The 25,765-nt window shown below is 41.4% G+C and overlaps 1 protein-coding gene across 3 annotated transcripts in view; it reads right to left on the reverse strand.

The window, feature by feature from the left end:
* Positions 1-826: 826 nt before the first annotated feature.
* Positions 827-25,765, reverse strand: part of SLC31A1 (solute carrier family 31 member 1) — a 36,448-nt gene continuing 11,509 nt past the window's right edge. For all 3 annotated transcript variants that reach the window (XM_025888462.2, XM_073876522.1, XM_073876523.1), the window contains 4 exons: positions 8,423-8,580; positions 7,802-7,874; positions 5,377-5,545; positions 827-4,212 (listed from right to left, as the gene is read on the reverse strand). In XM_025888462.2, the coding sequence (XP_025744247.1) occupies positions 4,011-4,212; positions 5,377-5,545; positions 7,802-7,874; positions 8,423-8,515 (537 nt within the window). In that variant the 5' untranslated portion in view covers positions 8,516-8,580 and the 3' untranslated portion in view covers positions 827-4,010. The remainder of the gene's footprint in view (positions 4,213-5,376; positions 5,546-7,801; positions 7,875-8,422; positions 8,581-25,765) is intronic.

The raw sequence follows: 25,765 nt of genomic DNA on the forward strand, positions 1-25,765 counted from the left end.
ATTTATTTTGACAGAGAGAGAGAGAGAGAGACAGCGAGAGAGGGAACACAAGCAGGGGGAGTGGGAGAGGGAGAAGCAGGCTTCCCACCAAGCAGGGAGCCCAGTGCAGGACTCGATCCCAGGACCCTGGGACCATGACCTGAGCTGAAGGCAGACGCTTAACCACTGAGCCACCCAGGCACCCCCTATAATATATATATATTTATGTATGTGCAAAAAGGTGGTTTTATTGAAGCACAGGGACAGAACCTGTGGGCAGAAAGCTGCTGCTTGTCATTTTTATTTTCAAATATTTATTTGACAGAGAGAGACACAGCAAGTGAGGGAACACAAGCAGGGTGAGTGGGAGAGGGAGAAGCAGGCTTCCCACCGAGTTGGGAGCCCAATGCGGGGCTCGATCCCAGGATCCTGGGATCATGACCAGAGCCGAAGGCAGACGCTTAACGACTGAGCCACGCAGGTGCCCCTATTTTTATTTTTATATTTTTTAAAGATTTATTTGAAAGAGAAAGAAGGTGAGCAGGGGGAGGGGCAGAGGGAGAGGGAGAGAGAATCTTCAAGCAGATTTTCCGCTGAGCATGGAGCCCCACACCAGGCTTGACCCCTGAGATCATGACCTGAGCCGAAGCCAAAAGTCGGACGCTCAACCGACTGAGCCACCCAGGTGTCCCAAGCTTGTCATTTTAAGTGGACAGGAGAGTGAGATGAAAACTATAAAGGGATCTTGCCACTTAAAAAGACTGACATCTTAAAAACTTGTGGTAATGGCCAATGGAGAGACCACTTATCCTGATGATCACTCTGGGTAGAAAGACATGCAATAGAATCACAAAATCAAAATATTTATTTTGTTCTTTTACATATGACACTGTTAACACATTCCTACTACAGCAATACTGCTCTCCAGGAGCTTACAATCTAAAACGGTCAACATTAATTGTAGACTCAGTGATTAAGGCATTATATCAAATGCAGACTTTGTATCTTTAGATGTATCTTCTGAAAGAAACATATGGAGAGAGCAGGATCAAAATGAAATGACATGAACGTGTAACCCCTGCCCCCTCCCCTTCCAGCTCCTTATAAGAAACCCCTTGTGGCTAGATTCCAAGCCCAGAGCCTCACAGTCTGAAATAGAATTCCAGACAGCCCTACCATAGAAGTAGTGAACAAACCTTAATTTCTAATTCCCTGGTGGACACAGAGCATTCCCCGTTTGTAGGCAATGAGGGGCTAAGTGTTCCTCCAAGTTCCTCCTTAGACAGCACCTAAGATTCTGTAACTGCTGATGTACCAGTAGGTAGGTACCCCTTCTAGCAATTCCAATAGGGCAATTTCTCCTCAAAATGTGCGTCAGGTCTCTACTAAGCTTTACAACTTCTGGTTGGTATCTCCACTGCCTCGGGAGGGCTAGGGAGATTTCATCAACTGGATACATGGGATTAAAGACTGAAAGAAAGGGAAAGGAAAGCAGAATAAGGGGCCAAAGAAATGGGGATACAGGCTTCTCAGAGATGTGAACAGGGAAGGAGGAAAAGAAATTTGGATCCAAAAGAACAAAAGTCAGGCACTAAATTCCAAATCAACAGGGATACAGAAATGAAAGTCAATCAGATCATTATCACAATCTAAGAGCTCAAAGATGGAATTTAAGCTTTAAATTTTTTCTCCTTCACTAGCTTCCTCCTTTGGCAACCTAATCTAAGAATTGCTGGAATTCAGGTTTTTCAGGACACTCTATCTTGAATACCTGAAGACCTATCCCAGACTGATGTTTCTCCATTGAGTTTCAAATTCACAGCACTTTATCTTAACTGGCCTTGATTTTTGTTACCTTACTGATAAGGTCCCGTTTCTGAAAGGGTATTTTATAGCAGCTCAGGCCAAGATTTCTAGAGAGCACCAGGGTCACTTTTACATGGAGTCTTATTTTATTTCTCACAGTTTTATTATTCCTTGGCTACTGAGACAATAATTGGCTATTACACCTTCATTTTGGACTCTCTCACTACCTGTCATTCACTCCGCTCATGCAAAATATCAGTACCGCAAGGGGTTGGAATGAGAGAAAAGCACAAAACTCTAAATGTTGGTTCTCAGATTTTACCCTCGATCCAGTAAGCTCGTAACCTTCTCTTGGTTTAAAGCCATGAAAGTACACATTCCTTGCTCTCCAATATTTAACTGGCACCCATAGAGAAAGTACAAACTTCAAAACCACAACAGAAGCCAACAGAATAGTTGCGTGTTGTCTCATGTGCCCTGAGGCACGACTGGAGTCTAGCACCACGGAGGGCAGGATTTAACAGACCAGCACGGGAAGAGTCACTTCACATAGGGAGTCTGGACTGAGGACCAGACTGTAGTGTAAACTAACTGAACAGAATAAAAATACAATATGATTCTTCACTGAGAAAAAGAGGTTTTGGCCACATGTGATCTATCGAAATCCCCAAGAGTAACAAAGAAGTCACATAGAGAACGAGGATCTGCTTGGTGTGGACATGGATACTGGGGGCTGAGGAAAATCTGGTCATCAGCAGACCATACACTAAACCTCTCCGAAGCGAGGGTTGGGCTTTTGCCCTCCTGACCCATGACTGGCTGGTTTTACACTGCAGATCAAAGGTCTTCCTTAATCTTGGAGCTACTTCCAAGAAACCACAGACCTTTAAAAATAAAGACTGGTGATTTCATACATACTGATGAAAGTTACTTTGGCTACAGCCCTTGGGCACACGTACACACAGCTGGAGCTGAATACATGTTTGTGGAACGATTAAGTATTGACCAGCAGCATTTAGTACACGAATTAAGCTTAGACATACCACCTACCAATTGCCAATTCAAATTCCTGTGCCCAGTACCAGGTAGCTCACCCCACCAGGTGACACTTCCTTAGTTTAAAGCAGAGATTCTCAAAGCATGGTCCCCTGACCATCAGCAGGGACATCACCTGGGAACTTGTTAGAAATGCCAATTTTGGGGCTCCGGGTTGAGGCCCAGAAACTAGTGTTTTACCACTAGTTTTAACACTTGTTTTAACCAGCCCTCCAGGTGATTCTGATGCAGGCTAAAGTTTGAAAACGGGTTTAGAGGCCAACACCTGAAAACAATAACGAAAGAAAACAATTTACACTCTTTTGCTTCATTCAGCTGTGACAATCCAAGGTACCGAAAGTAAAGTATCAATGGTTTTATTTTAAAATACCTATTTCTATTTTTCTCAAATTGATTGTCATCTTTTCTTTTTTTGATTGACAAGTTCATTCTGATCAAAATGTTAAGTAGGAACACAAGTTGATGAGTCAGCCACCCAAGAATGCACACACACTTCTGCAAGCTCCAGGCTCATATTTAGTCTCAAACCACCTTTCTGCAAACTACCGCGGTTTCGGTACCACACATCACACTGAAAGGCACCATGTACCTCATACTCCTCGCATCCAAAGACTGCAGCTCACTTTTCAATGTTAGGTTTGGGTTCTGGGTTTAGTTGGGCAAGAATTTCCCTCAGCTGCCATCAATCCTAGCTGAAGTGACTCTCTCTCCATCACCGGCCCAAAAAAACCCCACCAAAGTCACATAGTGTCTGTTAACCAAATAAAAACAGAAGACTACAAAAGGAAGCAGTGATCAAGTCATTGAACAGAAAGCGACCTGACTTGGACAAGAACATATAATTTGGATCTAGGATGATGGGGGAGGAGAGGACATCCCCTGAGGGAATCTCAGCTCATTAGAAACAAACAGGGAGGTTCTCACTTAGCTCAGAGACTGTAGGCTAAACCTGTGTTGGGGGGGGGGGGGGGAGGGAGAGAGAGAGAGAGAGAGAGAGAGAGAGAGAGAGAGAGAGTGTGTAAGGACATAAGGAGCTAAACCTCTGTTGAGCAGGGGTGTGTGTGTAAGGAGATAAGGAGCAAGAAGGGAAGATTGGAGTAGGAATCACATCTTTAAGTCTTGAACTGCTTCCCACTGCAATAGATAAGGCCGCACCAGGGAGTTTAACGTTAATGGCAATGCTCTGTGATGTCCACGACCACTGCCTTCTTCCAGCTGAAGAGGAAATATCCAGTGCCGGCCCCAGCGGCTACTGCAATGCAGAGGTAGCCGTTGTAGGTCATGAAGATGAGCATGAGGAAGTAGCTGATGACCACTTGGATGATATGCAGCACTGTCTGCAGGAGGTGAGGAAAGCTCAGCATCTGTTGCCTGGAGAGTAAACAGGGACACAACCATCAGGGACCCTTAGGAGTGTTCAGGCAGCTCTGCAGATCAGGATAAAGGGGGAGCAGTTGTGCTTGGGAACTCAGCTTGAACTGGACTCCTTCACAGCCATCCTGGCAACTCATGGCTACTTGTGTGTATGTATGTTGTTTACGGTCCCTGGAAATTCAACTTGATAGGGCTGCCTGGATAATCAGCATTGGCCAGATACAGTTCTATGTCAGCAGGAGGAACCCTCTTGGAGAGGAGAGGAGAGGAGAGGAAGGAGGACTAATCCCCTAACTTACCTCTACCTTGGCTCCTATAAAAGGGAAGCCCTAAACCCTCCCCTACTTTATTTAAACATGTTCAGGCCTTCCACCTTGGCAACGTTCACATTCTAAAGAATGGAAATAGAATTGACGGTTGGGTGGTATAGTACAAAGTACTTAACCAGGGGTCAGGAGCCTTGGCTAGCCCCTCTGTCGCTCACTAGTTCTATCACCTTAGGTAAGTCACAACATGTTTGGGCTTTAATAAGCTCATCAGTTACAATGGGAATAAATAACATTGTGGTTACTTGAAAGTAGCATATTGATCTATAGGATTCCTTGAACTCTAATTTAGTTTAAGACCTACATTTCTATTAAAACTCAAAAATCTCAAAAAGCATTTGCCCATCTGTGGGAAAGCCAGTAGTCATCCAAATACTTGCATTGACAGAATACAGACATCCGTACATCTTATATTGTAAAACAAAATTAAAATAGAGCTGGGAGCATACAATTTGTTATAGGAAAGAACCAATTGGATTCTGTCATTCTTTTATACCTGACCTGAATTTCTTTTAATCTGCATATTATTATTTTGGCAAACATTTTTTTCCTTTTTCAATTTGGGCAAATATTTTTAAAATATAGATTCCTTACCTTCTTACAGTGACCAAGACTTACAATTTAGAACAAATGTTCATGCTCAGAAGTGTTCCTATCATTCCTTCTTTGGCCTGCTCATGATTCACAACCTTAGCCTCCAGAGACAGTTTTCATCAAGGTCATATAGAATCACTACGAACTCAAGAAGAGGACTGTTGCTAATAAAACAGCTGCTTTGCAGCTTAACTCATCCAGCTCTCCAGAACTTCTGTCTAGATCTGTTCAGTCTTCTTACCCAACGGTTTTGTGTGTCTCCATGAGGATGGTTCCATTTGGTCCTGGGACGGGCATGGAATTGTAGCGGATGCTGACTTGTGACTTGCGCAGCAGGCTTTCTCGGGCTATCTTGAGTCCTTCATAGAACATTGCTAGTAAAAACACTGCCACAAAAGCTCCAGCCATTTCTAAGTAGGGAAGGAAAAGATGGTGGTACAGTCACACATGCAAAATCACTAGCTGGTGTGCTGTCCAAGCGAGAGAGACAACATAGAAGAGAGCTACTCTCAATTTCCAAATACATTATATTGCTACCTCTCTACTTGCACAGGCAGACAGACAGACAGAGAGGGAAAAGAGTGAAGATGGTTTTCAATTAGTGAAAACCATTGTCTCCACTGGAGAACATACTCATTTTCTGATTATGACACAAAAAATCATCTGAACAACAATCACCTGGCTACCTGGTATCATAAATCAGCTTGTTATGACACAATGTAGAATATGCAAAAGGGGAATAAAACAACATTTTTGTTTGTTTTTATTTTTTTGTGACTGTGGTGATAGATAGATATATATATATTTTAAAGATTTTATTTATTTGACAGAGAGCACAGCAGGGGGAGTGGCAGGCAGAGGGAGAGGGAGAAGCAGGCTCCTCGCTGAGCAGGGAGTCCTACGTGGGGCTCGATCCCAGGACCCTGGGATCATACCCTGGGCCGAAGGCAGACGCTTAATGACTGAGCCACCCAGGTGCCCATAAAACAACATTTTAAAGTGTTGACTACTTCCTTGAGCAAAGGGGAAAAAACTAGAGAGATAAATCAAGAAACACTCTTATAGAGAACACACTGATGGTTACCAGAGGGGAGGGGAGTGGGGGGGATGAGTGAAATAGGTGATGGGGATTAAGGAGGGCACTTGTGATAAGCAAAGGGTAATGTATGGAATTGTTAAATCACTGTATGTTAAATCACTAAATACACCTGAAACTAACACAACACTATGTTAACTAACTAGAATTAAAATAAAAACTTAAAAAAAAATAAAGTGCTATTTCTTGAAAAGACATTTCAGTGTTTTTTTTTTAAGATTTATGTATTTTTAGGACGCCTGGGTGGCTCAGTCGGTTAAGCGGCTGCCTTCGGCCCAGGTCATGATCCCAGGGTCCTGGGATCGAGTCCCACATCAGGCTCCTTGCTCAGCAGGGAACCTGCTTCTCCCTCTCTCTCCCTCTGCTTGTGCTCTCCCTGTCAAATAAATAAAATCTTAAAAAAAAAAAGATTTATGTATTTTTATTTGAGAGAGAGAAAGAGCGAGAGCCAGGGGGTAGGAGAGAATCCTTAAGCCGACTCCAATGCAGCGCTCAGTCCTAGGACCCTGAGATCATGACCTGAGCCAAAATCAAGAGTTGGACGCTTAACCGACTGCACCACCCAGACAGACGTAGTCTTTCACACTGTGAAGTGTTGCTAATGATATGAATATACTCAAACTGCTGATTTAACACACTACCTGAACTAAATGCTACCTCTTTCCCCAAATTGATTTGTGTGGCTCCAAAGATATACCTGATACTTAAAGCAGTCCAACTGACCACTGAGCTTGTGCAATTTGAATTTAAGGCATGCCCCCTCAACATTACAGACATACAAAAATGGGTATTAGTTACCCCAAAAGTAGGATTGACACTAAGATGAGCCATGTGAAGACTCAGGAATGATGTAGACCAGTTTGATATGCTAGACAGATCACTGGAGTAGGCAGGTCTAGAAAGTCTGGGTCCCTGCCCAATCTCTGACACACTCACACTGTGTGATTTAGGGCTAATCATTTCCGTATTTGAGACTTAATTTATCTGTAAAATGGAAGGATTGTACTGGATGATTAGCTCTCCACCTAGGGTTATTTTGTGGTCTGTTTACAAAATGCTTCTTATATCATTTTAACTTGACTATAGCCTTATGTCCAGGATCAATAACTTATCAAATAAGGAAGCACTCTGGAAAAGGATGAAAGGAAATGGATTTGCGAAAGACTCCTATCTGGTTTCTAAATTATTTTTCAGAAACTCTGAAACACACGCAAGTTATTATTATTTTTTAAGTAGGCTCCACACCCAGCATGGAGCGCAATGCAGGGCTTGAACTCATGATCCTGAGATCAAGACCTGAGCTGAGATCAAGGGTCAGATGCTTAACCAACTGAGCCACCCAGGCACCCCATAACATACACATATTATTCAAGGGAGGTTTACTATAGGACCAAAGTAAGCATTGTGTATCCTTACCTTCTAGGTAGTTAAGAGGAAGATGATTATGTATCACAACCATAAGCATTCAGTACTTATGGCAGGAAGAGGTGCTGGGTTTCCAGATTCTTTGTCACTGTCTCTCATGTGAGTGTCACCTCTGAATACCACCTGATGAGGGTGGCTTACTCACCTCCAGCTGTATTGATGACCAAACCAGAAAACAATAGCTCCACATTCTTGAAGCCGAAGTAGAAGGTCATATGCTGCCGGTAAACCAAAAACAAGTCAATTAGAGAGGATTGAAGATTCTAAGTAAGAGACATTCACTGAAGTGGGAGACTTTCTCCTTCATTACTACCATACACACTCTCCACAAGTACTCTCCCTTGCTTTCCCTCCAACCTTTTCTCTCTCTCTTTTTAATTTTAATTCCAGTATAGTCAACATACAGTGTTATGTACGTTTCAGGTGCACAATGTAGTGATTCAACAATTCTATGCATTCCTCAGTGCTTATCATGGTAAGTGTACTGTCTTTTTCTCTTTTCTATACAAAGCATGAATACCAGAACTTAATTCAGAAAAGGGTCAATCCTGAAAGGAAAGAATACAGAAGAGTTCTAGAAATCATGATTCTGGTGGGACTCTGAAATTAACCTGCCACATGATCTTGGGCAAATCATTTGTCTTGTCTTTGCGCTTTTCCTCCTGGGTAAACTGACCTTTAAAGATAATAACCTGCCAGACCTAAAACTTGATTATTTCTATTACTCAAGTGGGTGTAAAAGGGTAGCCTCTCCCGTAGCACTCACCATCATCATGTTGCCCATTCCCCCGCCATGGGAGTGGGAGGCCGAAGTGGTTGGATGATGGTGATGAGGTATTGTTGTACTGTTGTAAGCCATGTGGCTTGTCTCTTTATGGTGGGAATGGTCCAGGTTTCCAGGAAAAGTTGAGTCAGCAGGAGATTCTTTTAAGAAAAAGAATTATACATAATAACTTCATGATATAAAACCTTGATTTTTTTTTAAGATTTTTTATTTATTTGTTAGAGCATGGGTGAGAGAGTGAGCAAGGGTACAAGCAGGAGGGGCTGCAGGCAGAGGGAGAAGCAGGATCCCTGCTGAGCAAGGAAGCTGATGCGGGACTCCATTCCAGGGCACCGGGATCATGACCTGAGCCGAAGGCAGTCGCTTAACCAACGGAGCCACCCAGGCGCCCTAAAATCTTGATTCTTGATAACTATTTATGTGGGATTTCATCCAATACGGATTACCTTTGGAGATTGTGGCACAAGGGATTTGCATCTAGGGTTTCAGAGACCTAAGCCTTATTCTGCAAAGTAGTTCCTTTAATAGATATGTTCAATGTATGTTCAAATTTAAATCTAAGATAAGGAGAAGAAAAGTAGTTTCTTTGGGTTGCAGGAAACAATTTGTAATAGTGGACAAATTGATGCCATTAATGAAATTTAACTGCTCTAAGGCTTTCTAATCGTCAATGTCAGTAGATAAAATGCAAGTGCTTCAAATAATTCACCTAATTGGATGGTCTGTGTTCAATCAAGATATTAAGAATACATTTTCACATACAGGACAACCAGCCTACGGCTAATCTAAACTTGAATTGAAGGTCTATTACTGCCCTGGGCAAGCAGTGTGCTGAGAGGATACAATTTCAGTCCTAGCTCAGCATTAGCGCTAAGAACACTGAAAACAAGGTATAAATTGAATATTCTATATTAAATTAAGTCCAGACAACTGGATATATTCAGCCTTGTGTCTTTACTACCACATCACTGCTTTATTGCAAAAGTCCATCTGGGACATAAACCAAGGAGCAAAAACTCCTGTAGCTGGGGTGGGGGTGGGGAGTGGGGAGTGGGAAGCCGAAAAGAGAGGTGTTGGTGGATTCTCTTTATGTGTCTTTTGACTCCAGTTTGTGGTGGAAAGAGTGCTTTAGAAATTCCCAGTAGGGGAGGGTGCCTGGGTGGCTAGTTGGTTAAGCTTCTGACTCTTGATCTCAGCTCAGGTCTTGATCTCAGGGTCATGAGTTCAAGCCCTGAGTTGGACTCCATGCTAGGTGTACAGTTTACTTAAAAAAGAAAAAAAAAATTCCAAGTAGGTATTCATGTTCATGAGCCTGAGTGTGCCTCTCACTCAATCAATAAATATTTATCAAGCTCCTACTATGTGCCAAACTCTGAGCTAAGTGCTAGTAATTCAGTGAGGAAGACAAACAAGGTACCTCATGGAAAGAGAAACAAGGAAGTAAAGTAAACAGAACGATTTCATGGTCCATGAGTAGTGAGATGAAGGAAACAAACAGGGTGAAATGGCAACATTACTAAGAGGTGGAGAAGAGGCATACCTTAGTTAGGAAATCTATATAGATCCAAGGAGTCATGTATAACTTAAAAGCACAATTATTCAGCCATCTATTTTTCCCTTCTCAAACTCCCATCTCATGATTCTATGAGAGCAAGCTCAAGAAATAGGCTTGAATTTCCAGCAAAGGACAAGGCAAAGCATCAGTTAGGGATAATCAAAGTTCAACTGTGAATGTAAATAACTTTCATGCCAGACACTATATTACTTCGTAATTATAGAGCTTGACAATCTGGCATTATTAATACCATGGACATAAAGGACATATATAATAGGGTCCTTGTCCATAAAGTTTTTATAGCAAAGAATAAAAAACAACACACAAAAATAATCAACACGACAGCACCCATAAAATTTTAATGATGGGAAAAATGGTAAGTGGGCAGCAGTTTTCAGTTAAAGAATCATGGTAGAATGGAGAGATCCCCAGGATCTGAGTGATGATAGATTATGGTTTTTAAGCTAAGCAAATGCAGCGAAATAAGTTAGCCAGGCGCCCCCATGAGCTCTGCTCTTTTGTCTTTTGTCTTTGCTTTTCAAGCCTCTCTAGACTCCACAGCCAACTTTGACCACTTGCTGCTGTCCAAGAGTTTTCTCTAACGTAGCTCCAGGTCACTGTCTCTAAGAACTGGGGTCAAGGTCTACAAAGTAGCTGTACTATACTTCTTATGGAATCAAGTTTCTTGATTTTTAAAGCAACTGCAATTAATGGAACCTGTAAGTTAGTAATGATGAGTGACAGGTGGAACCTCGGCAACATTTTTATATTTACTGATTCACTGGATTTCTGGTTTTAGGACAAACTATGTGCACATGTTAATCCCAGGCTAATCTTCCTGTTCTTGTTTAAAACCTCCACTGTTCACTTCTCTTCTTATCCTTAGCCTTCTACTTCATCAAATTTACAAATTGTTTATAAAGAAGAATACGAACCAAAAAAAATCTGAATATATCACTCAGGGATAAAACTGGAAAACAACAACAAAAAAAATCTTAGGATTCCTGACTTTCAATCTACCAATAAAATCCACCCCCAATATTTAGTTACCAAGTTGAGTTTAGAGCTAGGTGGAAAAATTAGGAATATGGTATTTTCATTTACATTTTTGCCAGTTCAAAGGCAAACTCGTTCTCTCTAACAGAATTTAAGAGGGACCCATACTGGAGAAGCACCTTTATATTGGAGAATGGAGTGAGGAGCTCAACAACATAGCTGGAAAACATGTCGAGGACTTTTGAAGGTGCTCCAGTTGTACAACCTGGGAAAGTCCCTCACCCTCTCCGGAGCTAGTAGATCATGGAGGATGCTGGGAGCATGAAGGAGATAAAAGGCTTAAGAAGCATCCAGCCGAGTGCACGGCAAATGGTAGTGTTATCATTATGTGGAATATGAGGGGATAAAAGACCTTAGATAAGGAAATTCCAATGAATAAACCCTGTGGGAGAAGACATAATCAAAATATTAGCTGTTTGCTTCTCTCCCACAAAGTCTTCAAGCCAAGACCATTTTCAGGGCCCTTTCCACTTATCCTGTCTCCTGAGACCACAAGGTGGCTATCCACACTCACATGGATAGTTCAGGACAGCTCTAGATCATAATAGCTCCTTCTTCTAGCATAGGAAACTCCCTGGAAATACAAGAGAAATAATCTAGGAATTGACTACAGAAAAAAAAAAAAAAATCAAGCATGAGGGTCTTTTTTTTTAAAGATTTTATTTTATTTATTTGACAGAGAGAACGCAAGAGAGGGAGCACAAGCAGGGGGAGTGGGAGAGGGAGGAGCAGGCTTCCTGTGGAGCAGGGAGCCCAAGACGGGGGTCGATCCCAGGACCCTGGGATGAATGACCTGAGCCGAAGGCAGACGCTTAATGACTGAGCCACCCAGGTGCCCCTCAAGCTTGAGTTTCTATGGAATTTAGTTCACATAGAATAGCCAAGAAGTTGATTTCTCAGGAAGGCTTTACACTCTTCGGTTCCTAGGGAATAATTTATCTCATCTTCAGTTGGGTACTTACGTCGGCTACATGTCAAGTTGTTTCTCTTGCCTTGAACACTATTAGATCTGGAAAACGGATGGCACATTCTTCAGTGCATGCCATGTAGCTTTGCATTTCATTCTCTCTCCTCCTTCCCCTCACTTAGTAAGAATTGTGCAGCATTTATACAAATAGGTCCCCAAAGTTCCCTGTATTAACGGGTCTAATTCCTTCTCCGCTTACTTCTGAGGCTCATCAAAAAAGAAGTTTCCTCTATTCCTGTCCACCTCCCACCTCCCAACACAGGCACACTATAAAGCTTAACTAGAGGACCGGATTGTTTGCAGTCTAGCATCTTTACCAAAATAAACATGAGTTTATGAACAGAAGTTAGGAAATTGGCAAGAAGGCTGAATGCTGATGCCCATCCTGAGTCTTAACACTGACCTTACTTTTAATAGTTTATTCGAAACATCCAATTCTTTTTTATTTTCCTGGTGTTGCACAATGATGGATAAGAAACAGTAATCCATGGGAACTATGGAGATTAGACCCCCACAAAAAGACTACACAGAAGTGGTCAGACATCTGCCACGTGGTCCCTCTTCTCCAGCACAGACAGATAAAATCTAGAGCTTTACACAATTCTTTTGGAGACTACCTACAGTGTTTCCTGATAAAGAAGATTAGGAAGAAAGTTTTTCTTCTTACAATGATTAAGGTCAGGTTCCTTTTTAGATTTGTAAAACCATTAAACAAAGGCAAATCTGGGGGTTCCTGGGTGGCTCAGTCCTTGAGCGTTTGCCTTCGGCTCAGGTCATGATCCCAGGGTCCTGGGATCGAGCCCCCGCGTCAGGCTCCCTGCTCAGCGGGGAGTCTGCTTCTCCCTCTCTCACTGCCCCTGCTTGTGTGTTCCCTCTCTCGCTGTGTTTCTCTCTGTCGGATAAATAAAATCTTTAAAAAACAAAAACCAAAAAACAAAAACAAAGGCAAATCTATCTGGTTGCTCTTCTGCTCTCTGCAGTCATTACTTTTATTGGTGACATAAGCTTTAGGCAGGCACAGATAGGGAAAATTCAAGGTCACAGACAGTATACTACCATAAACACGGATTCATGCTTATGGACTATGTTCTCATGATCAAGCAACCAGTTCAACTGGACTAATCCTGCCTTTTGATGACCTGCGCAGGGTCAGCAGATATTCTGAGAAATAGCTCTGGCCTTGTTTCAAGTGTCCCTGTAGGTGAACTTTAAAATTCTCTTGATGGCTTTATGAATTCCACACTTATATTGCCCTTTGGGGAGGGAGGCAGTAAAGGAGATGAAGAAGAGATATAATGCATCAATAAAATAGGGCTTAGGTGTCCCTCCGTCACTTGGCATTCCAACCCAATATACTTGAGTTGTTTAGAAAAAAAATAAAAAATAGAAAGTAGTAGCTCCCGGTAAATGGGAGGGGGAATATAATATGATGAACAGATAGGGGGAAGACCCTTCCCCTTGAAGGCTATGATGTTGTTCCACTCAACCCCTCTGCCCTGGCCTCACTCTGGTATTCCAAATTGACTGGCAGAAATTTGATAATAATTGTATGAATGTAACCACACAACTCTGGATATTGTAGCTGCCTTTCTTTGGCCTGTGTCTTTCTTGAGGTACAGTGATCATAAAGATACGTAATGTTACCAATTGTATTTACAAAAGGTAGTAGGTTTAGGCTTACATCGGTTCTCAGCCAGAATTGTCAAAAACTTAGGAAGTTCTGCCCCATTGATGTAAAGTCAGTAAAATGATGCAGTAGAGGTAGAGGGAAAATAGGTCAAGTCAATAAGAAAAAGAAGTGTAAAAGACCCTAAAATCACACACACACACACACACACTTCCCCCCAAATTAACTTTGGCAGGTGATGGGAGATGACAGGGCACTTGCTATGACTGTAGGTTTATAAAGACAGTCAGAACTTTAATGGCCAGAACCCCACCACCATCACTACTACCACTACCATGACAAAAACAAAAACACTTAGATTTTTATCCTTTTCAAAATTCTTCGGAATGCCTGGGTGGCTCAGTCAGTTAAGCATCTGCCTTCAGCTCAGGTCATGATCCCGGGGTTCTGGGATCGAACCCCATGTCTGGCTCCCTGCTCATTGGGGAGCCTGCCTCTCCCTCTTCCTTCTGCCCCTCTCCCAGCACGTTCTCTCTCTCTCTCACAAATAAATAAAAATCTTAAAAAAAAAATTCTTCAGTAAAACAAAGGCCACTGTTTTCCTTCTAACTTTTTGCCTTTGTTGATAATAAAAATAACTCCCACAATGAATTCTCACTTGTTTTTCTTCACGGCCATGGCGGGGCTGATACGAGAAAATGTTGATAGAACTGGTGAAGAATTAATGTTGTGATTATTTGCTGGTTTCAATATTATTTTCTTTTTCTTCACCATCTACCAAAGTGAGCTCCACTGCTTTGGACAGTCTGAGCACGATGCCCTGAAAGCACTTTTCATGGAAAGAAACCAAACTAGGCACGGTCTACACCCTCAAACAATAGCAGAGTCTATGTGACTGACTTACTCATATTATCAGACTGATGGGCTCCACCACAAGTAGCCAACAGTCATAAAGGAGAAAACTACTTCAAACAATTACATTTAAAACTTAAAGAGCCTTCATTTATGAGTGGCCAGTGATCTAGGCAAACAAGAAATGTGGCATGGACTGACAGGTTTTTAGAAAAATAAAAGAGCAGCTATGATTTAGTGAGAGTAGCTCTTTCACTGAGAAGTTCCTGACTAAGAATATCTATGTTAGTAAGAACGGAGGGTAACTCAGGAGCTGCCCTGAGTTCATTCTAACTATCCACAGAAAAGACAGCAAACTTGTAATTTGATTCTAATCAGATTAAGACAAACAGTTTGTTTCCAGATGCGGGTTCAAGGTCACCCCTATCATAAATTTCATCTTTCCACGTGTCCAGTCCACCTCATTAAGCTGCTCAGACTGAGCAAGGTAGATAAGAAGCCTGATGGGGCAAGACAGGTCCTGGAGAAACCCATCACATGGAGAATTATCCAGGCAGGGAGGCCTATCATTTTCAAGAGAGAGCACACTAAAGACAAACTTAACTTTAATTTTTTAAAAAGATTATTTATTTATTTGACAGAGAGAGAGAGAGAGCACAAGCAGGGGGAGCTGCCAGCAGAGGGAGAGGGAGAAGCAGACTCCCCTGCTGAGCAGAGAGCCCGATGCGGGGCTCAATCCCAGGACCCTGGGATCATGACCTGAGCCGAAGGCAGATGCTTCACCGACTGAGCCACCCAGGTGCCCCAACAAACTTAATTTTTAAAATGCCATTGTCCAATCTGTAGATCACTTATGCCTGTGGGCAAACATGAATGGACAATGCTATTACCATGTAAGCAACAAAATATAAAGGAAAGAGAACAAGTTTAAACATGAAAGGGATACAGGTGATAAATGCTATATTGGGCATTTATATTTTATAGCTTCATTTTCCTTAACTGTATAAACACTGAATTATATGATTAGTCAAGTTTCACCTAGAGCTAAAACTTAATTCTACATTTTTTCAGGTCAGGTTCCCCGAGAATAGAATGCTTCTCTATTCCGATCCTTACTACTGGATTGTAAGTTCTAAGTTTTAAGATGTTATTCATTTGAGAGCGAGCAAGCAAGAGCACAAGAAGAGGGGAGAGGCAGAGGGAGAGGGAGAAGCAGACTCCCCACTGAGCAGGGAGACGGAGGTGGGGCTCCATCCCAGGATCCTGAGATCATGACCTGAGCTGAAGGCAGACGCTTAACCATCTGAGCCCCCCGCATGCCCTGACCCTGTCTTACTTATTGATGAATCACCTACATTTTCTAACATCCTGCACACAGTAGTAAGTGCTTGCCGAAATGAATTGTTTTTCTCTGCATTTCTTTCCTGGCAACTTAGACATAAGACAGACAAATCAATTCCTTAATCTGTTAATGAGACACTGGACAAACTTCAATTTTCTCTCTGCCACCTTAGTGAGTCTGAAATGCTCTATAATATTTGACGGATATGCTTAGAAATTATTCAATAGCTCTATATTAGAAGTAGCAAAACGTAGTTGATATAGAAGTAACATAGACAAGTTGAACTTTTTAAGACTTGGAAAGGAATTACAAATTCATCTAGTTCTACTTATTCATTTCATGGAAACCTAGAGTATGAAACCACAAAGTGCTTGGGATTATCTAACATTTACATGTCCTGGCCTCATTTGCCTTCATAGATACTTTTATGAAATATTTGTTTGGTGACGAGTGTGAAGAGATTGTAAACAAAACTCAGATCTGTTTTAAAAACGGACAAAAGGAAAAAAATATGGAAGAAAGGAATACATTGTTGACCCCAAGTGACCTGAAATGCCAAATCTAGATCCTTTATATGAATCAAGTCTCTAGGGCCACTTTCTAGAAAGGGACAGTAGAGAAAACAGACCAAACTGTGGATAAGCCCAACCTGAAAATAATTTTATTCTGTGCAATCTACCGAATGAATAACTGTGTGGGACTTGAACAAATGATGGGGGACGAAGCAATGGCGCCTCCTTCCTATGAACCCAGCTCTGTTATCCTTTTTTTTTTGTAAGATTTTTATTTATTTATTTGACAGAGAGAGCACAAGCAGGGGGAGTTGCAGAGGGAGAGGGAGAAGCAGGCCGAGCAGTGAGCCCGATGTGGGACTCGATCCCCAGGCTCTGGGATCACGAAGGACTCTGGGATTATGACCTAAGCTGAAGGCAGACGCTTAACAGACTGAGCCATCCAGGCGCCCCCCAACTCTGTTAACCTTATTTTATCTCCACAGTCTCTCTTCTCAGAACCAGAGGCACAGGGAGCTTAAGCAATCTGTCCAGTGTTATTCTAGAAAGCTGTGGAGGTAGCTTCGCTAGAACTTACCTATCCTCACTCCCCACCCAGGACGTATTCTCTGTTAAACTTGCCTTGCTATTTACCCAACGTCAGTTTTGTGTCCATTAAAGGTCACGGTTTTGATCACTTTTCCTATTCCCAAGTACATGAGAAGTTCACCCAGTTTGCCTGTGGTTTTTGCCATCAGCAATTCTAGTACAAACATGGGTTTTCCTTTTTTTTTTTTTTTAAAGATTTTACTTATTTACTTATTTGAGAGAGAGAGAGAGAGAGAGAAACAGCATGAGAGGGGAGAGCCACCCAGGCGTCCCTACAAACATGGGTTTTCCTAACAGTACCCTCCACCCCATTTATCCCATGTGATACACTGAAGACAAATTAACCTACCGAAGGCATGGCTCTACTTATCTGCTCAAAAAATACCACTGCTTACCAATCTCTCCCTTGTCTATTAACTTCCTTGTTCTGAGATCACAGATCTCTAAAATAAAGGCCTCAACCTACCTTCCCGCCTGCACATACTTAGAGTTCCAGTCAAATGAGTCCAATAGCCAAAACCTGCACTGGACAAACCCCACGCTTTTCTGTCTGGTATCTTTGCTTACATTGTTTCTTCAATATCTATCTCCAAGGAGCCAGGTGCAAAAAGGCAAGATTCTTGCCTTTGTGGGGCTTATTCTAGGAAGAGGAAGCCCTCATTAAGTATGTAAACAAATAAATATGTGTAAGTATATACAATTACCAATCGTGATAAGTGGTACCAGGAAGTAAACGTGGTACTGTGGCAGAGAATAACAGAAAAATAACTAATTTAGATGGGGGGGGGGAGGAAAAAGAAAGAAGCACTCTAAGGAGGTAACTTCTTTTTTTTTTTTTAAGATTTTATTTATTTATTTGACAGAGAGACACAGTGAGAGAGGGAACACAAGTAGGGTGGAGTGGGAGAGGGAGAAGCAGGCTTCCCGCCGTGAAAGGAGCCTGATGCGGGGCTCGATCCCAGGATCCTGAGATCATGACCCGAGCCAAAGGCAGACGCTTAACGACTGAGCCACCCATGTGCCCCTAAGGAGGTAACTTCAAACAGACCGATGAATTATTGGAGCTGGGTAGAAAGGTAAGGGAACAGCATCCCTAGGCAAGAAAAGAACCAAGGGCATTCAAAGTCAGTATGAATAGAACACAGAGTCATTTTAAGGAGACTAAATTTTATTCTAAGGGCAACTGGCTGCTATTTAAGGGTAAGAAGCAGGGAAGTGATATGATCAGATTTATCTTTTAATTAAGTACTTTTGTTGCTATATAGAGTGGCCTTTATTTGCTCTTCTGCTCAAGTTCTTCTGTGAGGCATTCACAGAAAAAAAAAAATCCTTATGGAACCATGGGCTATAGTCCTTTAATTTGCCAGAAACCATAAAGGTATCTGTTAAAACTTTAGAAGGAAAAGAACCTTCTAATTTCTGGGTTATAAAATGGTTTGAGGGGCAAAACTGAAGAATATTCTACAAGAACTATCCTGGATTGTAAGAGCTTTTCAAATCCCATGGCACCCTTTGTAGGTGAAAGTTAAACTTACAGAATATAACTAAGAGCATGAGTTTGGAGTCAAATGGTATTCAAATCCTGGCTCTGCTAATTTCCAGCTGAGTGTCCTGGTGACATTTCCTATAAAAATTCTATGGGTCTTTAGGTTATCAGTAGGTACTGTGTATAGAGACTGCTAATGGGGCTGTGTCCAGATTTCAAAAGTATCTGGATAAATGATTCAAATTTGGTATTTACTCAATAAATAGAAAAATATGATAAAGGTAGACTAAGCTCCCTGAAGGACAAGAACAGCAGACTGTGAGACACACAGCAAGTGCTTAGTAGATTTTTACTGGATTATGCAATCTGTACCATGGAAACCTTCAACAGTGATATAAACAAACCCCACTTCTTACTTGTACCTCCTCAAAACAGTAGCAATAAAATCCAGAATTTATGTGACTCTAGTCTTTATTCTCAAGTGTTTTGAGGACAGTGGAGAAGACATTAGACTGAGTCTAAGATCTGGATTCTGGTTCATCCCACTCTTTTGCTTTGTGTTCTTATGGATAAAACACCTATCTCAGAGTTTCTCAATTTTGGCATTACTGACATTTGAAGCTGAATAATTCGTTGTTGTATGGGCTGTCCTGTCCATTGTAGTATATTTAACAATACCTGTAGCCTTTACCCGCCAAATGCCAGTAGCACCGTCCCAGTTGTGACAATTAAAAATGTCTCCAGACATTGCCAAAAGTCCCCTGGAGGGCAAAAATCACCCTACCTCTTTGAGAACTACTTTTGATCTTTGAGTTTCAGTATCTTATCTAAAACTCAGGGAAACAGATAACATCAGTCTTTCTCTCCTTCACGGTCATTGTATGATCCAAATGAAATAATGAATGGGAAGAAATACTGAGGGGAAAAAAAGACCATATAACATATGTAAAAGCATTATTACTCAGTGAGTTATTATTTAAAGAGTTTATTTATTTATTTGAGCAAGAGAGAGAGAGAGCACAATAATGAGCAGGGGGGGAGGGTAGGCAGAGGGAGAAGCACACTCCCTGCTGAGCGGGGAGCCGGATGTGGGACTTGATCCCAGGGTCCTGGGATCATGAACTGACCCGAAGACAAGCTGCTTAACCGACTGAGCCACCCAGGCGCCCCTCACTGAGTTATTATTATTTTAAAATTTTAATTTAGATCCCACTCAGTTAACATATTGTGTAATACCAGTTCGGATGCACGATTCAGCAACTCAACACCCACACAGGACACCAGTGCTCATCACAGCAAGGGCCCTTCTTAATCCCCATCACCCACTTAACCCATCCTCCCACCCACCGCCCCTCCGGCATCAGTGAGTTATTATTATGCTCTGTGAGTGCTCAATAATGAGGCTGAAGAAAACTACTCACATCTTGTTTATAGAATGCATCGTCAGCCTTAAGTTAAGGCTATGTGCAGTCTAATATACCTTTCAGGCATTCAGTATTTGTGATTCTAAGTCTGGGCCCAGTAATTACCTCATTCACTTTTGTGGCATGTTCTCAGGCTATTTTCTGCTGAGCTACAACAATGTAGTGTGTTTCCAAACTTAATGGCATTTGAAAGATGGGCCTGGGTTAAACAGGAATGGCTACTCATTTTACAGACGGAAAACTGAGGTATACAAGGTTAACAGACAAGCTAAGGTCATGTGGCAGTCAGCCTAGTGGCAGTCTGAAATTAGAATCCAGATTCTGACCTCAAGTCTAGTGCTCTTTCTTTTACTTGTATCATGGTACTTTCATCCAATTATCTTGTGTCCCTGTCTCTTAGCACAAAGTCAGATATTTTGCTTTCTGGGTGCAATCTAGGAAAGCTGAGATAAGGAAATGGAGAGTGGCTTAGAAGAAATGTGGACCTATTTCTATGGGGAGGCACATGTGGCTATTCCCTACTTTTGGGGTAAACTGATGTCCAGTTATCCAAGGCACTGCCAAGTCTTGAAGTCCCTGCCCACTAAGCTGTCCAGGAGGAACTAAATCTAGCTGTTACCTACCTGCAGAGCAGGTGTGTCTTCCGATGCTTTCTACTGTGCTGTGGCATACAATTTGGGCTAAAATGGTTATCCTTTTTTTTTTTTTAAGATTTAATTAATTTATTTGACAGAGAGAGAGAGATCACAAGTAGGCAGACAAGCAGGCAGAGGTAGAGGGAGAAGCAGGCTCCCTGCTGAGCACGGAGCCTGATGCGGGGGGCTCGATCCCAGGACGCCAGGATCATGACCTGAGCCAAAGGCAGCCGCCTAACTGACTGAGCCACCCAGGCACCCCTACCTGCAGTATTCTTGACAGCTCGACTTCGACATGGCTCTTTAAAGTGAGAAAACACTCCATGTGGCCCGAGCTCCAGGCCACATTTCAGCAATCTGTTCAAATTCACAAAATCCCAAAATGCCATTCTACTATATATTTTCAGACTTCTAAAAATGTCATCATTTATTCTACTCCTTTGAGATACCAGGTCACCTCTGATTATTATGCCTCTGTGCAAACTTTCAAATGCTCAATGTTGTCACAAGGAGCCATTACTCCTAACCATTGACTCCACAGTCCTTTGGATAATTCTCTGGCAGCATAAGGGTCGCAGCTGCCCTTAGCCCTTACTGTGATCACAATTTGAAAGAATGTTAGAGAGTAAAATGAGGAAATTTTGGTTTCTAGCCCAGGTTTTTCCATTACATCAGGTAATTTAATCTTTATGGTCACAGTTTCCTCGGTAAGGAAAATAACTCATCTTTAGGGCCTATTTCAATTAGAAAACTTTAGGTGTACATGATATTTTTCATGAGAAACAATGCATACCTATCTTTTCTAGATAGGCTGTGAATATTAATTGATAAGCTTTAGACATTCTAACATCTCAGTGGCTTTATCAAACACATTTCAGAGCGTACTGTTCATATCGCTCTGGAACATTTTCCAATTCACCAGTCTTTTTTTTTTTTTTTTTAAGTTTTATTTAAGTAACCTCTACACCCAATATGGGGCTCGAACTCATAACCCCAAGACCAAGCGTCAGATGCTCTTCTGACTGAGCCAGCCAGGTAGCCCTCCAAACCACCAATCTTAATCATCTCTTTTGAGAGATACCTTGCTGAAGCAGAAACAGTGAGAGCAGGAGCCCTCCTGGTCTAGGAGTCAGACTGCTGACTGTCATAAGGCTATGTCATCTTTTTTTTTTTTTTTAAAGATTTTTTTTTTTTTTTACAGAGAGAGACACAGTGAGAGAGGGAACACAAGCAGGGGGAGTGGGAGAGGGAGAAGCAGGCTTCCTGCCGAGCAAGGAGCCCGATGCGGGGCTCGATCCCAGGATCCTGGGATCATGACCTGAGCTGAAGGCAGACACCTAACAACTGAGCCACCCAGGCGCCCCAAGGCTATGTCATCTTTGAAGCTCAGAACAAGTTACTAAAACTTTGTGGGATAATACATCCCTTTAAAACTAGGAAACAAATTCTCCCAATATTCTGAACATCAAAATGTAAAAATACGTATGAAAGTGACTGATACATTAATAACATACATAGTAAATAATAAATGTTAATTACTTCGTAGTTCAAGGATTTCTTAAAGTGTGGTCCCAGGACTGCTTGAATCAGAATCACTTGAGATGCTTGGTGAAAAATGAAAATTACAGACCCCACTCCAGACCAGTGAATCTCCTTGCAGGGAAGGGGCCTCAGAATCTAGCTATTTATAAAGCTATATAGGCAATTCTTACACACTCTAAACTTTGAGAACCATAGTTCTGAATTATTGAGATGTACAACATAGATATACAGTACCCAGAATCTAAGGATTCGATGTTTAACAAGTAAGAGCTTAAAAAAAGAAAAAAGAAAAAAAGGAAGTCAAGATTCAGCCACGAACTAAAATAAAGCATTTGTTTATTGTGATATTCCAAAAGGGCAGAGAGCTAACCTAGCCTCACTTAAAATTTATCACCTGATAATCAAAGAAACTTCCGGGCTGACACTGAATTTAATACCAAACAGCTCATCTTTGGGATCTGAGGGGTTTTTGTTTTTGTTTTTTTACCTACTATGTAAATAAAATCTCTGAGTTCCAGATGAAGGGGAATGTATACATCTCCTGTAGTCTTACTTTTCTAGACTAGGTATGAACTACAATAACTCAACTACCAGGAAGACAGACCTCAAGTAGGAAATGCATGAACAAAAAAACCAAACTATTGTATGAAGAAATTGTTGGATATATTTCCCAACATGATTAATGAAAGTAAGATTTGCTCCCAGGGTCTGTCCCTAACCATTAACTCCTGCATTTCTGAGGTTGGAAGGTCTGTCTGAGATCCTGAACAATCCCCCAAAAGCAAACAAAAAGCCACAAGTAGGAAGCTGTGGGCAGAAAAGGTATTTTCTCTTTCTTTTTTATGGCAGCTCTCCAAGTACGCCAGGCAGTATATTCATTCTCTAACTGGTAAAACTGTACCTACTGGTTATAGGCCCTTGGGCAAATTACTTAATATCTCTGTGCCTCAGCTCTAAAAATCAGAGTAATAAAAGTAGCTACCTCATAGGATTGTTTTTGGGACTGTTACAAGGAGCTCACTAAGGTGATAGCATAGTAGCTAAGAGGGCAAGTTAGTTTCCTCAAAGCTAGGGCTACCTGTAGCGCCAATCTCATGATGGTGTACGCAAATAGAGTGACCCTGGAATGCCGTAGTACACTGTTATTTCTTCATCTACTGTTGTCTCTAACCTTCGGTTCTCTGTCTTTGATTCGTCTTTTACCGCCTGCTCCATAGCTAACCTTTCTTTCTAACCTTTGCTGTTCTCATTTTGGGAGTGTTCGGGGTGAGCTAGCGAATCCCAGCCACTTAACTTCACCCACAGGGACGTCCTTCACCTATGCTGAATCGGGTGGTCAGTAATTTGCTTTAATTGGATTCCAATCTGCATCCATATTCTTTGAGATGTCTCAAAAGTTTCAGGCTTCTCTCTCCCTGTCTTCTAATTATAAAAATTGCGTTTTATGGGTAGTTTCCCCACCACCAAGAAATTCTCCAAGACCAGCTTGGTGTCGTACAGTTCAACTGAATTCTGACACTATCCAGAGACAGCAGCAGAGTCCACAGGTTAAGGGCTGAGTCCTAGAAGGCTGACCTCCACTTCAGATGCTAATTACAGACTCACTGCACTTCTGACTGGATATAAAATCAGAAGTCTCCACAACCCCTTCTCTTTGGGTTCAAGCAATTTGTCAGAGCAGCCCACAGAACTAAGGAAACCCACTTACTCAATAGATTACTGATTTATTACAAAGTATATTAAACAGTATGAATTAATAGCCTGATGAAGAGAGGGCAAGGTCCTGAACAAAGGAGTTTCTATCCTGGTGTTTGGGACTTGGCACAGTGGTACACGGAAGTGTTCTGGTTCCCCAAGCTGAAAGCTTTTTTTTTTTTTTAATGGAGATTCATAGGCACATACATAGGCCTATGTAAATAAGACACTCAAGGGAAATGCAAACACAAACTGGATGCTTGAAGATATTAAGGAATTATTGTTAATTCTTCAGGTGAGTTAATGGTATTGTATTTTGTTTTGTTTCTTCTAAAGTCCCCTTCTTTTAGAGATACAGACATGCATACAAATAAAATGTTTTAATATCTGAATTTGCATTAAAATTAGGCAGGCCATGGGAATGAATGGGGTATAGACAAGACAAGGCTGGCCTTGAGTTGATAATTGTAGAAGTTGAGCGATGAATACATTTGGTCTACTTATTTACATTACATAGGCACAGTTGATTAAATTATTGGCCATTGGTAACTAAACTCAATCTTCAGCCCTATTCTCCTCCTGGGAGGCTGGGTACTGAAAGTTCCAATTCTCCAATCACATTGGTTGGCTTTACTGGCAACCAACCTTAGAGGATGTCGGGGCTTTCTAAAAGTCACCTCATTATAGTTGGATAGAGGCCATGGAGGAAAGGGCAGGCAGGCTCACTGGGTAGGATATGAAGGTGGAGAGAGTATAATATAGTGTATGGTGGATCATTGAGGCCCCAGGCATATTTAGTGTTTTGATTTTACAACTGAAGAAAAACTAAATAAGATAACATACTTTATTATAAAAGTTTTCAAATATATACAAAAGTAGACCGAATGTACTCATTGCTCAACTTCTACAATTATCAACTCAAGGCCAGCCTTGTCTTGTCTATACCCCATTCATTCCCATGGCCAGCCTAACTTTAATGCAAATTTCAGATATTAAAACATTTTATTTGTATGCATGTCTGTATCTCTAAAAGAGGGGGACTTTAGAAGAAACAAAACAAAATACAATACCATTAACTCACCTGAAAAATTAACAATAATTCTTTAATATCTTCAAGCATCCAGTTTGTGTTTGCATTTCCCTTGAGTGTCTCATACATTTTTTAAGAATATACACTTTACTTAAAAGGTTAATTGACTCAGGTTTATGTTCTTGATTTCCAACTAAATTAAAAACTGCTAAAAAAAAAGTCACCTCATTATAACATAACAAAAGACACCTTTATAGCTCACATCAATTAGGAAATCTCAAAGGTTTTAGGAGTTCTATGCCAGAAATGGGATGCAGACCAAATATATATTTATTATAAATCACAATGTCACACTTAAGAAAAAATGTTTAGATTTCTATAGTCATTTTACTAGGATTTTGGAAAGGAAAAGGGATTTGCTCACAACGCCATCTTGAGGGGCACCTGAGTGGCTCAGTCGGTTAAGCGTCTGCCCTCAGCTTAGGACATGAGCCCAGGGTCCTGAGATGGAGCCCTGAGTCCAGCTCCCTGGTGGGCGGGAAGTCTGCTTCTCCCTCTTCTTCTGTCCCTCTCCCCCAACTCACGCATGCATGCGCTCTCTCTCAATAAATAAAATCTTAAAAAAAAAAAAACCCACCATCTTGAAATGGAAATATGATACATTATGTTTTTGCCTATCCCATCTTTTCTACATCCTCGTTTATTTTTTTCATCTTTTTATTGTTATGTTAATCACCATACATTACATCATTAGTTTTTGATGTAGTGTTCCATGATTCATTGTTTGTGCATAACACCCAGTGCTCCACGCAGAATGTGCCCTCTTTAATACCCATCACCAGGCTAACCCATCCCCCCACCCCTACATCCTCGTTTATTAAGAGTAGGGAAGGGGTATTAATTCTGCCCCTTAATTCTAGGTTATAACATAGCACCATACACCCTGTGGTATTTCTGAAACCATAATAAAGGAAACTCTCTTCATGGTTAGTTGCTAGAAAGCTTATGGCCCTT

This window comes from Callorhinus ursinus, unplaced genomic scaffold, assembly GCF_003265705.2.
Source record: "Callorhinus ursinus isolate GAN/ISIS: 27379988/994484 unplaced genomic scaffold, GSC_fseal_2.0 scaffold24, whole genome shotgun sequence".
NCBI classification, from domain to species: domain Eukaryota; kingdom Metazoa; phylum Chordata; class Mammalia; order Carnivora; family Otariidae; genus Callorhinus; species Callorhinus ursinus.